Source organism: Stegastes partitus, unplaced genomic scaffold (assembly GCF_000690725.1).
Source record: "Stegastes partitus isolate 25-593 unplaced genomic scaffold, Stegastes_partitus-1.0.2 Scaffold1133, whole genome shotgun sequence".
Taxonomy (NCBI): domain Eukaryota; kingdom Metazoa; phylum Chordata; class Actinopteri; family Pomacentridae; genus Stegastes; species Stegastes partitus.
In genome coordinates, this window is record NW_007578864.1 from 226,974 (window position 1) to 241,916 (window position 14,943).

Here is a 14,943-nt window from a genome sequence, read left to right on the forward strand (position 1 = left end):
AATATAAAATAAATAAAAGTAAATTTTAAAAGTAAATGAATAAATTTAAAATTAAATAGAATAAATAAAACAAACGAATAAAATAAAAACAAATAAAAATAATAAATACAATGCATAAATAAAAATAAATAAAATTAAATTTCAAAAGAAAAAAGAAAATTAAATAAATAAATCTATTTAATTTAATTACTTAAATTACATCAAATTATTTAAATAAATAAAATAACATACATACATGCATAAATAAAAATAAATTAAATTAATTTAACTAAATTAAATAACATACATAAATACATAAATCACGGCACCGTCACCCATTTAAAGTCTGATCTGAGCATGTCACAGCCTGGCAGACCCCGACAGTGTCATTCATTACGCTCGTTAACATCCAAGTTACAACCCACAACCTGCGCCGCTCGACAGGAATATTAATCAAAGCCCGCCGCCACAGAAGGCCATTCGTTACCGACACAACAGGGTGACAAATAAAAGGTGCTGCCGCCGCACATCTGAGTCATGCTTGGACAAAATTAAAACAATTCATCAACGGCAGACACACAACTGGAGATGAAATTAGGATTCAGCGAGGCCCAAGGAGGAGGAGGGAAACATACAACTTCATTTCTTTGTTGTTGTTTTTTTTTTACCTCGGTGAAAACCACAACTTTGTTGAGCTCCGTCTTGAAGGGGTGAGGAAGGTGCACGGTGCTGACGAAGGGGTCGATTTTTTTCTGCCAGGAGGAAACAGAAACAGAGGAAACGATCAGCAAAAAACACCAACAAAACAGCCAGGATGTCAGTCATACAGCTGCCTCCATAATCAAGCATTAGATCTGTTTAAATTTTCATTCCTCCGGAGTGTTCAGGATTCATTATGCATACGAGGGAGCCGAGTTGGTCTCCGGCGGGCCGCCTGGACGTCACGGCAGCTCCGCGGTCTTTTATGTGGAAACGAACTAATGAGGTTTTTCATTCCACTGCGTCGCACTGTTTTTAGCTGATTAACCAAAAAGAAAAAAAAACCCGCTCGCGTAGCAAACATTGATGCATCTCTCAGACGGAAACAGCCAGAAATGGAAAGAGCCAAATAAATAAAGAAAGCACGCCAAGTCTGACTGCTAAAAATGCGTCCGTTTGGCGGCTGATCAACGCCCGTCGGGACGCTAGAGACTATTCTGAGCACACGGACGGATGAGCAACGAAATCTAAAAACTAATGTTTCATGGAAATAACAGGTGCAAAGACATGAAATCAAAAAGGCAGAGAGTCGTTCAAATGCAGGGTTCATGTGGACTCAAACATCAGGTGCAGATGTGACCGACATGTGCTGTTCTCAGATTTCACAAAATTCATAACTATGTTTATTTATTTATCGAAACAGAAAAAGACACAAACAGCAAGCTCTTGTTTACAAGAAACACCCTGACCACGACATATAGAATAAAAGGCAACGAGGCATTATTGTAGTAAAAACGCTCAGAGACTGTGATGCACAGCGCTGCCTGACAACTACTGAGGTACAGAGCAGCAGAGCGGCAGCAGCCACAACGGACGATCCTGTGAGCCTGAGCTCAGGACACAGAAACCCTGATTTTCAGATACTCTTCAGTTTCAGATTCTCTCACGGCTGAAGTGTAGCAAAGGTCATGTGTACAAAGACAGCCAACGGTGAAGCTGCTCGACTCCTAACTGGTGATTTGTCTGTATTTTCAGCACTTGTATTCGAATACGTAGATTTTTCAACTCCGAATACCTCTGTACGTATTGACAACTCTTATTACATGTACACATTTTAATACAGATGAGCAGATTTTTTACACATTTGAAGACCTAATTACAGACAGACAAATTCCAGTTCGCATTGACAACTTCTTTTACACAATGACAAATCTCACTTCGGACAAATGGATTGAGATACAGACAGACAACTCTCCATACGCATGGACCAATAGTTTTGCTACAGTAATGCCCCCACAGAGGGCCTCAACATAAAAGGCTTCAGTGAAAACCAACTAGACGTCTCCTTTTTTTTTAAAAGAACCTAAAAGAGAAGTTCAGCTGCTTTTAACCGAAGCTCCAATGACTAACAAGTAAACTTAACGGCTCTAGTTTAAGTTAGATTTGACTCCTCTCAAAAGAGCAACTCCTGGAAAACTTTAAACCTAACTGCTGTCCATGTAGCAGCTGCGTGGCCGATTTCTCGCCTCCAACGTTTTTGCAAAAAAGCATCTGAAAGTATTTATGTCCTACTGATGTATTTTCACGTTGAAGCATCGTATTAGAAAAAGATCTTCAGCAGAACGAAAACAGCTGATGACTCTGATTTTGGAAGATGCTTCACCTCTGATCCAGGAGACTCAAAATCATTTTTAATAAGTTTTTCAGAAAAGGGTTTACAGAAACACAAACTTTTACTAATAAGCTCTGACTCAATTTCGTTTTCGTCCCCAGACAGCTGACGAGAAACAATGATTAGAACTTTGTCGACAGAAAACAATTCCTGAAAACACGTTTCTCTCGCAGATGGCCAAAGTTTTGCTCTTTAGGGTTATTTATCAGCTGGAAAACAGCTGGTTTTGTCTCCAACTTATTCTGTTAATTACAGCTATGTGTAGCCTGCAGCGCCACCTTCTGGTCAAACTGAGCCGATTTCATTCACTCAAAGCTGTTAAAGGAAACTAATTCACATCGTCTTTATGTTTAAAATTTGCGACATTTCAGGAGTTAACTTCAAACTCACTTGACAAATATACGGAAACACTGCTACGCTACTGACTACACCTTATTTAGATCAAATGAAGCTGCTTCACTGCTTCTGAAAACTCCCGATAAACTCGACATAAACTGCTTTAAAGACAGATGCTGCAGCTGCTCGGCTTATTTCTCACCTCAAATGTTTTCAGTAACGTTCTGATGAACTCTTTTAACGATATAAGAGAAACATGTTGGTCTGGTTTGAAATCCGGACGCAGACAGCCAATCAGTGTTCTGCCATTTCCGACATAATGAAAGGTAAAACTGTTCCTAAAAGTACAAGCGACACTTCAGATCTCTCAATCAACAGATCAGTTCACTCAGCATCTGGATCATTCCACCGAAATTCATCAGATTATTAAAAAAGTTCAAGCCTGACGCTCTGATATTTGTCTGATTTTTTTCTGTACAAACGCATGTTAGTAAGGAATAAAAAATACAATGAATAAAATAAAAAAGGTGGGTGTCGACTGTTGCATTGTTTTCTTCACGACAACCTGAGGAGCAACGTTTGAAGAGCCATAACTTGAGAGATAATGATGTGGTCTTCAATGGTACGACCCTGCTCTGATAGATTAATGTAACTTTGGTAAATTGATATTCAACACCTAAAAATGAATCGACTTGAAGATGGTCAGGCGTGCGAATGAGCCACAAGCAAAGAAAACAAGTCGAGCGTTGCCGTTACCTTTTTCTCCAGCTGCATTTTGAGCTTCAGGTCGATGTAAACGGGCTGATTGGGGGGCGTGAAGTCCAGCGCCTGAAAGTTCTTCAGCATTTCGATGGCGTTTGTCGCGGCGTGGACGGGCAAGGCATAGTATCTTATGACATAGACGTCGTCCACAGGCACCCACGCCGTCTTCCCATAAGGCTTGTGTCTGTCTTTGTCATCGATGACCTTCTTTTCCTTCTTTACTTCCTTCTCTTCTTCAGCGTTCTTTTCTTTCCTTTGCCACCTGACAATTGATAGAAGAATGTGCAAAATTACCAGGAGGACAACACTAAAAACCACCCTAAATATCACAAAACCGTGACTTCTAAAGCTGGTTTTAACAAACTAAAGGTTCGCAAAAACTCACCTGAGAGCCGCAAAAGTCCTGACAGGAAGCGTCCTCGATGCAGACGGCGATACACCTGCAGGAACGCCGGTGCTCAGCAGCTGCCTCTGACATCCTGCTAAAACTGAAGAAACGAACGCAATTGATGACAGATGCTGCTCTGACAGATTCCTCCTAAACACAACGTCGACCGGCGATGTTGTAAAACACACTTGGCCGACTTTGCATCATCGAACTGCACCAAGAAGCATCTGTTTAATTCAAACACGAGAACTCATGACGAGCATCATTTGGCACAAGTTTGTCTCCTAAGCAAAGACAGCAGGACGCGCCACATAACTGAAGCAGAGCACATCCAGTGTTTGTGTCATTTGCATAAAACACAAATAATTTGCTGCGTTAGAACATCTGTCAGTGCCAGTCGTGTGTTATCAAGGTGTCAGTGAGCTCAGTGCAAGTCAAGGTGTTTGCAAATTTAAAATTAGTCATAAAAGACATGTGCACGGGCATGAACTATGAAGTTTAAAGCACCAACAGCAGTTTTTAAATCACCCATCGCACGCTACACAAGAACCTGAACCTTTCTGTTATTATCATATACAAATCTTGTCTGCAGGAGCCTGTGCTGGGAAACGATGGATCTTTCAGATTTACACTCCTTCCCTATAATCGGACTGTATCTGAACAGCTGGCTTTGATCCAATAACATTTCTGTGTCACTTTCAACACAGTCTGAACTGCATTTAGTCACAGATTTGAGGAACAATTTCTCAATGTTTTCGCACCAATATGAGTCCTAAACCATCACAAAGAGCAAAATACACCAAAGCACCTTCCTCGGTCACTTTGCTGTGTTATTTCATGTCTATTACGAACTGAAATGTCCATAAAAATAAAGCTTTAGTTTGATGATGTAACAGGTCAGACGAGTGAGACTCACAGCAGCTGAAGTTTAATTTGTTACTTCCAGCTGTTTGTAGGATCAATATCAATATGAGTGCATGTACGCTGAATAATCAACAGCTATAATTCCATTAATAACGTATAATTATAAACTATTTCCGACATGGAGACAGGATCGATTACAATCTGACAGCAAGCCACACTGTGAGCGTTTCTTCACCTCAAACAGCTGAGTTTAAGGTAAATCATGTGTTCTCATGTTGAGATCCATCACAGCTGTCCGGATATTTCTGTTTTACTGTCAGTAAAGTAGTATTCCGATTATCTGCACACATGGACAGAATTTTCAGAGTTTACCGCACCATAAATAAAATGGGCAATTGGGTATTTAGACAGCATTATTAGCTTGTAATTAGATTTAGTGTTTTGTTTATTATTGCATTATTATGCATTATACAGCTGCTGATGTACTGTCCTATCTGCATGACAAATGTTACATGCATATCATCTATCAGTCACTGTTTGTATGTGTCAGTGAACCTGTGAGGAACATTATTATAAAAACATACACTTGAATGACAGAATTTTATCTTTTTAACAGACTGATGAAGCAGTTTGTCACAGATCTACTGGCTGACAGGGCAGGACACAAAATAATTGATGAAAATCACATATAAATCAGTAAATACAGAAGGAGATAGAATAAGACTGGGTGACTAAACTAAAAATACACAGCTGCACAAAACTGGCCGAATTTACATTTAAAAATCTAATGATTTAATCCGTCCTACCTCATCCTACTAATAGCAACGGCACTGTGTTGATTTTAAGGGCATTTATTTAGCAACTAATGGCAACTCCAAAATTCGGCATATATTTAATTAACCGAATAACTTTCAAATAGGACCAAAAGACAGCTTATGCCCTGCTCGTTACCGCCCACCACGACAGATGTCATTCATTAAAAGGGTAATTTCTTAAATATAAGACGCATCTGGCTACTAAAAGTAAAGCCGATTCAAACAAAGAGACTCAATAATTCATATGAAATCCTAAATACTGTTGATTCATGAGAGACTAGGTGAGAAAAAGCAAGAGGACGCTACAATGCAACATTTTTCGCTCAGGGTTTGGCGAGCAGCGTCAGCTAGCGCAGCAGCAACAAACTAGCTAAAAGGCTACGGCGGTAATTTTTGTCTTTTAACGGAACCGAGAAACAAAACACGAAACCCGAAAAAACAAACAAATACATGTCGTTATTTTAGGGTCAGTTACAGAAAAAATTAAATTACACTTAAACGACTGACCTTTCCACACAGTCCGCGTGCAGGTTGCCATAACTGGGAATAATGTTTGTCCGGGTGAAAACAACGACATACGTTAAATGGTTCCGCTTGAGATTTAAGCAAACCTCAGTTCAAAAATAGACCAGCTTAAATTAAGTTCCCTCTCAATAAACACACTAAAGATGAGGAAAAAAACAACAAAAAATAAATCTATAGACGGAACTGTCATATTCGGCTCACATTTGTTATGGTAATCTTTACTTATTATTTCAAAAGATTGACTTAAAGGAACATTTAAGTAGTGGGGAAACTGGGAAAACTAATAATTCATTGCTTAAGAAAGAACGTAAGGCGGATAAATGTATGCCGAATTTTGCAGTTTCTTGAAGATTTTCTAAAAACATGAAGTTATTATCTGCAAAACATGCATCCGTCTGTTTAAAGGGTAAAGTTTTGCTTTTTTTTTTTTTTGCTTAAGGCAGAAACGCGCACAAAATCTTTATTTGCATTTTCAATTTGCTGCATATTAATACTATTTATCTTAGTATTCATGTTTTAAATAATTTTTAAAAATAATTAATAAGTGTACCAGCACTTGTGCGTGAGCTTGGGAACACGGGGCTGCGTGTCGGGCGGACGGGTACGAGCGGAAGTCGCGTTTGTTGTTCTTCCTTGTGTTTCCGAGATGTTCGGGGTCTGAACGGGTTCAACAGCCGCGTCTGCATGTCTCTGCCAGTTCCCCCGATAAACCGTCTTCTACCGCCCCCGAATGAAGGTAATGTCCCGTCTCGCTTTGCTTTCTGAGCCGCTGCCGCTTCCACCGAGCCGTCCCGGGTTAATTTTAACACTTAAATCCGCCTCCGTTCGTGCCAAGCCGTCTCCCCCGCAGTCCGCCTCGGTGAGCCCGGGCGGCGTGCGCCCTGCAGCCGCTAGCCAGACAAATCCAGCGCCCTGCTTCGAGGGAGCTCCGGACGGAAAGTCGAGTCCGCCTCGGGATTATTATATTTATTTTATTTTATTTAAAACTAAAATTAGCGTCGGAATACCTCCACAAACGTGTGCCCGGGAGGCGTGTTTACCTCGCTGTCAGGTGTGACAGCTGCCGAGCGGCTCCCCACCGGACGGGCCCGGCCTCCGTGGACGTTGCGCGCCTGACACTTTTGACATTACAGCTATGTTTGGATACTCAGCTGTTGGGGCAGTTGCCATCATTTTTTTTTTTTAACTCCCCCCCCCCACCTTGCAGACATGCAAACAGTGTGTGTGAAGCAACAGATTCAAGGGTTTGCCATAACATTCAGATTGGCTGTTTAAATGCTGCAGGTGCACTTTCTCGCCTATCTCCATATGCTTGTGATATGAACCGGTGCCAGGAGGCCATATATCTGCCTGCAGCCGCTGCTGCCGCTTACTTGTGACCCAGTAGTGTGTAAACAGGTTATGTAAGTCTTCTCCAAACTTATTCCCCCGCTGCCACCCTGAACCTCCTGGCGGCTGGAGCCTAATGTCAGCTCCTCCTTGTGTTCCCATGCATGGTGCTGTGGAGCTCGCTCACTCTTATAAGTTTGTTATAAGCAGGGCTTTTTGCAGACAGTAGGCTAATTTACATAACCAGCAAGCTTTAAACTAAACCCAGATTACAGTAAACTTGAAACTGAAAGTAATATTTTGAAACTGAATTCCGCTGCTCTGAACTTTTAAGTTTAGCAACTCGAATTCAAATATAAATTATTCAAATTCACTTCGTAGTGTTCTGGTAGTTTAATCGTAGCAACTGGACTTGCTTGACTTTCTTGCAGACCTCTCATCCAAGAGGCTTCATCAGTTCTGCCTGACTGGTTGGGAGATCCAGATACTGATATCCTTTAGGAGCCATTAACACTCGAGTTTTCACTGATGAACCCTGTTGGATGGGAGATAAAACGTCTTCAAGGAACTCAAGCAAGTCCAGTTGGATTAACTATGAGAATAACTGTGACCTGGATGACTGAGAATCTTCACTGACAGGTCAGTTTGTCGTGGCATTTATTTATGCCGATCATTTTCCAGACTAAGAACAGCGCTGTTTGTGTTGCTGTGGAATTTTTGGAATTGAATTCCTCTGCTCTGAACTTGAATTTGATTCTCCGGGCCTCATCTTCCTCACAGACAATCTGGATCTGAATGTGAAGAACCAAATGCAGAGCAACTATACTTTCACAGCAGCTGAATTCAGTTTCAAAAAACAGTTACTAGAATTCAGTTTCAGTCCAATAAAATCAAATTATGTGATTCAAATTACGATTTTTATTTAGTTTTTCGAGTTAAAATTGGAATTTTGAGATTCAAATTCATTTTGTTTATTGCAGTTTAAGTTTAGCAATTAAAATTCAAAATAAATGATTCAAATTCAGTTTGTAGCGGCATGTGTTAATAACTTTACTTTCAGTAACTTTCCAGAGTAACAACGGCTCTGTTTCTGGAACAAGATGTGGAATTTTCTAAATGTCATTTCTGAAGCCTGACGGTGTTATCCTCCACTATATTGGTGAAAATTCAGATTCACATAAAGGTCTTCTCCAAACGTATTCCCCTGATGCCAACCTGAACCTCTTTCACACCACTTAGCTCCTTTTGCTCTCCTTATATTCCCAACTATGTTTTCACAGCAACCAATTCATATTCAATCTAATAAAATCAAATTACGTGATTCAAATCAGGATTTCTTTTGCAGAATTAATCAAGTAGAGAAATTAAAATTTGACATGATGAGATTCAACAGTTGTCCATATGAACAACGGCTCTGTTTCTAGAACAAGAGGTTGCAGTTGAATTTTTTTTAAATGTCAGTTCTCAACACCTCCTAATATGACATAGAGGCCGTGTGACTGAATCTGAATGTCAAGAACCAAATGCAAAGAGTTGAATCATCAGTGTGGATCAAATATATTTTCACAGCAACTCCAATTTCAAAGCAGTCTCAGGAATTCAGTTTTATATCTAATAAAATCCAACTATGTGATTCAAATCAAGATTTTTATTCAGTTATTCTACTTCAGATTGAAATTAAGAGATTCAAGTTCAGTTTTTATTGCAGTTATTCAAGTTTAAATGATTAAAATTCAGTTTATAGTAGCCTGTATTTATGCCTGTACTTGTTCCGAGTAACAACAGCAGTTTCTCAGTTTAATCGGTTGCTCTCCTCTGTATGGGTGAAAATTCAGACTCACATGTTGAGTCTTCTGTGACGCCACCCAGCTCCTCTGCACTCGTTTCATTCCCATGCATGGTGCTGTGGAGCTCATCCAGTGTTATAGGTTTGCATGTTTTGTGTTTTTTAGCTGACAGCGGGGGAGTTAAATTTACCTGCGAGCTCCTGCAACAAGCCGGGCGGCTCCTGGAAAGGCCACCTGCAACTTCTGCACGGCTACTAATGGGGCAGGTGTGACATTCACGCCGCGAGGAATTCCTGTAAAAGTGGATTTATTCTTCAGAAGCATTCAGTTCAGAACAAGCTGTCACTATAATTTAACTTTTAAGCATAGTTAATCAGACTTTCAGGGGGTATCGCGCCTCATATCAGAGCCTAAATGTAATATAAAGGAAAGAGTGTGAGAATGTCGCAGAAATGACATTTGCTGCAACATCTCTTTTCAGAAACAGAGCTGCTGTTATTATTATTATCACAGAAAGTTATCATAGTTGAATAAAAACCCTAATTTGAATTTTCTAAATGTCATTTTTCAAACTAAAACCTAACTCTGCTCTGTCTGCGCTGTGCTGGTGAGAATTCAGATCCAGATGTCTGGAATGAAACCGTCCGAACAGCCAGATAACGTTCAGATTCTTACTCTCTAAAATTCAAAGATAATTTTGTCGAAGCACCCTGAGCCTCTGCAAGTTCCTATAAATGTGTCCAAGGTGTCTGAGGAGCAGCTAGTAGTCGGTTTATTCAGTTCAGAACAAGTCTTCACTGTACTTTAACTTTAAAGTTCAAACTCTGAGGTTGTGTCTTGTGTCATATCAGGACTTAAATATAACATAATTGTTGTATTCTGATGTCGTATATGGTCAAAACGTCAAACACCAGAATACAAACAACAAGTTTCAGTAGGAAGTAGCTCCAGTGAAATCTGTACATATTGTGGACTATAGACTGTCTCCTGGCAGAAGTGACTTTTAAGGAAACTAAACTGCAGCATCTCTTTTGGGAAACAGAGCCGTTGTTTTCCTGGAAAATTACTGTAATTGAATAAAAATCCTGATTTGAATTTATTAGATTGAAGCCCAGTTCCAGTAAACTCGAAGCCGAATGTGATATTTTGATAGTGAAGGAAACATGCAGCTGTTTAGATTTCAGACTAATAGATTGAAACTGATTTAATTCGCTTTGAAAGTCTCTCTTCCTCACTGACAGAACCTAAATTTGAGCTTCAGGACTGAATTTGAATTGTTAAAACTGAGTTTAGAGGTTGAATTTTCAGTGTGGACTAACTGAGTTCAGTCTCAAAATATTAGCGTCAGTGTCAAATTTACTGGAATTTGTTTCAGTCCAATAAGTTAAAGATTCAAATTCAAACTTTTATTCACCTTTTTAAGGTGAGAAATTCAAACTGATTAATGAGATTCAAGCTCAGATTTTATCACAATTGGTCAAGTTCAGGTGTGCAACTTAAGTAACAGAGTTCCTGGAGAGTCCTGGAACTTGACTTTCCAGGAACAGAGCCGCTGTTCCTGGAAAGTCATGTTGGAGTTTAATTTTTCTGAATGTCGTTTTTGGAATTAAAACCTCTCTCCGTTTGCCTCCGCTATTTTAAAATTCAGACTCAGATACTCGTTCTCTAAAATTCTAATGTCGTCAACTGCTTTCTCTACCTTTTAAATTAATCTGAAGACAACAGAAGCTCTGTGAAGTCCCAGAGAACAATAGTACATCATCGGCAAATGTACAAACAGCACAAAACTTCCTCGTTGCAGTTTTTAGTAATTATTTGCATTTAATTCAGGAAACTGTGACGTCCCTGCCACGGCGAAAAATAGACGTATCTTTGCACTGATCCAACTAAATTATGTACATAACTCATAAACTCAGCGTGATAACTGTTTATTCGTTATTGATTCGACTGTCTGTTACAGCATTGGTCAGTCTGCTTCAGTTTGTGCAGCAAATATTACAGCATTAAAGCAGGACAACAATACACTTGACATGTGAGGAAAAAGTACACATTTGGACAGAAATGCACCTCTGATAGCTCCGGTGCTGCTGGATTCAAGCTGAGCTCGACTGGTCTCACTGCAGAAGCTGTGAATGTGTGCAGGAAACGTTTTGGGGCTGTTTGGGATCACGATGGCATGTCAGAGGATTTAACTTAATTACTGCTGATCCTGAAGCTGCAGCTGTTTAGTGAAGAGTCAGTGATGCTGGAGGAGGTTTCGTCTATAAATATGATACGAAGCCAAGTTTGTTGTGTTGTGATGTCGGAAATGTCCGACAAGTAGCGTAAAAATATGCTTCTGTTGAGTCGAAGCTGAAACCTAAAGGAATCAGGTTCTGGTGGTGACGGCAAAATTATTTCAGAATCAAGAGGACTGTGTCCTGCTTTGGCACCACAACTCTTGTAAACTAGCAGGTAAAAAAAAAAAAAAAACTAGAATTGTATTCCTTGCAGATTAATAATCATGTCATTTTTCAAGCAAAGCACTAAATATTTGCTCGTTTCAGCTCCTCAGATGTTAAAATCGTAGAGTTCTCTTTGCCATACGTGATATTAAACTGAATATTTTAGTGGTCTGGGCAGTTAAAGATGAAAAAAAATCCATATATCTGGCAAATTTCTTCAAATTCACAGGTAAAATAATCAAATAGATGTCCGCTTTTTAAGGCCAGCAAATAAAAAATGAGCGTTTTCTAGCTTGCTAATCAATAATTATGCAATTTTTCTAGCATAAACACAGAATATTTGCTCGTTTCAGCTCCTCAGATGTTAAAATTCTTGACTTCTGTTTGCCATATGTGATATTAAACTCAATATTTGAGTGGTTTAGGCGGTTACAGATGAAAAATAATCAATACATCTGGCAAATTTATGAGTAAAATGATCAAATGTATGTCCACTTTTTGAGGCCAGCAAACAAAAAACTATAATTTTCTAGCTCGCTAATCAATAATTGTGCCACTTTTAAAGCATAAGCACAGAATATTTGCTTGTTTCAGCTCCTCAGAAGTGACAATTTTAAACTTTTCTTGATAATAAACTGAATATTTTTACGGTATAGGCTGCTGGTCAAACAAAATGAGACTTTTAATTATGTGTTCTTGAGCATTTTTCTCTGTTTTCAGACATTATATAGATATTTGGAGAAAATAAAAGGTGCATTAATTGTTCATTTTCGATAAGAGGTCGACATCTATGACAAATGTACTAAAATAATCAAACACACGATTAATTCGGTAAACTATGTCCTCCTTTTGAGCCCATAAACACATTTTCCAGCTTGCTAATCAATAATCGTGCCATTTTTCGAGCAAAAACATGAAAAATGAAAAAAGGTTTCAGCTCCTCAAGACGTTAAGATTTTATGCTTTTCTTTATTTTGCATGATATTAAACTGAATATATTTATGGTTTAAGCTGCTGGTTAAACAAAACGAGACTTTTAAAGACCTTTTAAGGGCATGTTATCCAGTTTTTGTACGTGTTTTCTGACTTTATGTGGGTATATTGAGGATTTTTTGATTTAAAAGTAATATAATTGATAATTATAGGCAAAAAAATGAAATAAAGGTAACTTAACATAATCTGATGGCACCATCGTGATGTAACTCCACAAAAAAATCCTAATAAAGAAAATATTGAAGTTTCTTATCTCTTCACTAGCATTTATTTTTATTTCCTCTGCAGTTTTTGTGCAGGAGATTCTTTCAGAAAGCAGCGACTGAAGATAAAATCTGTTTTTCTGCGTGTGAGTCAGTTTGAGATGCTGTAACGTGTTAATTGGGGCTGATTGGTAGTTAAGCTGCTGCTGGATTAGAGGCCTGCTCGGAATAATCCGCCCGTTTGGTCAAACAGAGCGAGTGAAGACGATCAATCCTGAAGATCAAACGTTTAATTCGCTGCTCTCGTCAGTGAAACTATCTCCAAACCTGAGTTTACCCCTCACATGAGTTCCTCTGGGCCGGCCGTCCTCCAGGTGCTTCCTCTGTGGTTTCGTCTCGGTTCTGGTCGAGACTTCGCATCACGGTCCGGGTGGGAAATCACCTCAGCAGGGTGCCGGTAAACTGTCTGAAGCTGCACGACTCAGCAGCCACTTGAAAAGACAGTGATGTGGTTGTTAGGATCTAATTTGAGGCGACCTGAGCAGGTGGGAAAATTTTTTTAAAAAGCTGATTTCATGGAACCGAATGACTCAAACTGAATTTGTTTTGCTACTGAGAGAAGTCACACTAAGGAGAGGAGCCTTTCAAGATAATTATTTGGTAATTTGCAGTGTTAAAGCAGTGAAGGAGACACTGCAAAAGTGTCGGGACGTCGGTGGAAAAATATAAATACATACATACAGTTGAAACCAGAAGTTTACATCCACTGTATAAAAAGACATACAACCTTTTTTTTCTCACTCTCTTTCTCAACTTCTCCGTGTTGTTGTTCTGTTTTTTTCAGATTAACAGGTATGCCAAAGGAAAAATATGATCCTCCAGATCCCCGCAGATGTTACACCATCATGTCGGCCGAGGAGGCGGCCAGTGGGAAGAAGTCTCACTGGGCCGAGCTCGAGATTTCTGGTCAGTGGAACCGACTCGCTCCACCTCGGGGTGCATAAAACAAACATCCAGGCTTCGAGCTCCAGTGTAAATATGTGGATAAACAAACCGGCAGGGCCCTGAAACCCAGAATTACAGATCACTAGCTGCATTTTTTCTTTCCAGTATCACAACTTTAAGAAAAAGGTAGATATAAATAACATTGTTTTGTGGAGCCAGATTAGTCTGCTGCGTCCAAAGAGCTGCTAAAAACACTTATTGAACCCAAACAAGCACACAGAAACCAAAAACTAGAATTTCATATCTTTCTAATCAAAAGCTGTGTCGTTTTTTTAAGCAATAATTTATCTGTTGAGATTTTACACTTTTCATTGTTGTACGTGATAGAAAACAATCAAAATAAATCAAATTATTACCTGAATAATAGATAAAATATTCAGCACATAAAGTCTAAAAATAAAGTTCTACCAAGTTTCTGCTTCAGATGTGAACTTTTTAGGTTCCAGCTGAGTGGTTATGAAACTTGAGAAAGTATTCAGGGTCAATAGACTTTCATTTAAAAGTTAATAATGAACCAGATGTTCATCAGGTTTCGGTTTTAGTTCATTTGAACTTTGATTTATTGAATATGAGCCGTTTCCCTCTAAATGGTTCAAGATTTCTTTCCGACTCAAGTGGTGGAAACACAGTTTAACAATGAATTATGTTTTTGTTCTGTCTGGTTTTTGTGTGGATTTTCTCCACCAGCGTCTCAGTCTGGATTCAGTTGTTGGTTTTTTGTTCACATGAGGGTCTAAATACTGTTCTTGTGGTTTTCTGACCTGGAAAGAATTAGATTCTGGTTTTAAAATAGAATCTGAATTTATTTCTTGATGTGGCATAAAATAATAACCCAAATATATTTGTTGGTTATTTCTTTCGTCAGGGCGGGTGAGGAGTCTGAGCAGCTCGTTGTGGACTCTAACCCACCTGACGGCGCTGCACATCAACGACAACAACCTGACCCGCATCCCGCCGGACATCGCCAAGCTGCCCAACCTGGTCTACCTGAACCTGTCGTCCAATAAGCTCCGAAGTCTGCCCGCCGAACTGGGCAACATGGTCTCTCTCAGGTAAACCACACAGACAGAAACGTGACACAGTGCTATTGTACGCAGTCTGTATTCTGGATACTCAAAATAGGCTTTGGGTTGTTGAAAAGC

General features: G+C 39.3%; 2 protein-coding genes across 3 annotated transcripts in view; one reads left to right on the plus strand and one right to left on the minus strand.

Annotated features, from left to right (window-relative positions):
- Positions 1-6,101, minus strand: part of mrpl1 (mitochondrial ribosomal protein L1) — an 18,749-nt gene extending 12,648 nt beyond the window's left edge. Inside the window, exons 1-4 of the mRNA XM_008296530.1 lie at positions 6,023-6,101; positions 3,834-3,936; positions 3,443-3,710; positions 618-731 (exon numbers count right to left, since the gene is read on the minus strand). Coding sequence (XP_008294752.1) covers positions 618-731; positions 3,443-3,710; positions 3,834-3,936; positions 6,023-6,092 — 555 coding nt within the window. The 5' untranslated portion in view covers positions 6,093-6,101. The remainder of the gene's footprint in view (positions 1-617; positions 732-3,442; positions 3,711-3,833; positions 3,937-6,022) is intronic.
- Positions 6,102-6,688: 587 nt separating this feature from the next.
- The window catches only part of cnot6l (CCR4-NOT transcription complex, subunit 6-like), a 29,778-nt gene continuing 21,523 nt past the window's right edge, over positions 6,689-14,943 (plus strand). The window contains exons 1-3 of one of the 2 annotated variants that reach the window (XM_008296528.1): positions 6,689-6,776; positions 13,641-13,762; positions 14,667-14,853. In XM_008296528.1, the coding sequence (XP_008294750.1) occupies positions 13,651-13,762; positions 14,667-14,853 (299 nt within the window). In that variant the 5' untranslated portion in view covers positions 6,689-6,776; positions 13,641-13,650. Of the gene's footprint in view, positions 6,777-7,862; positions 8,009-13,640; positions 13,763-14,666; positions 14,854-14,943 lie in introns of those variants that run through there. The other variant, XM_008296529.1, reaches the window with a different exon arrangement.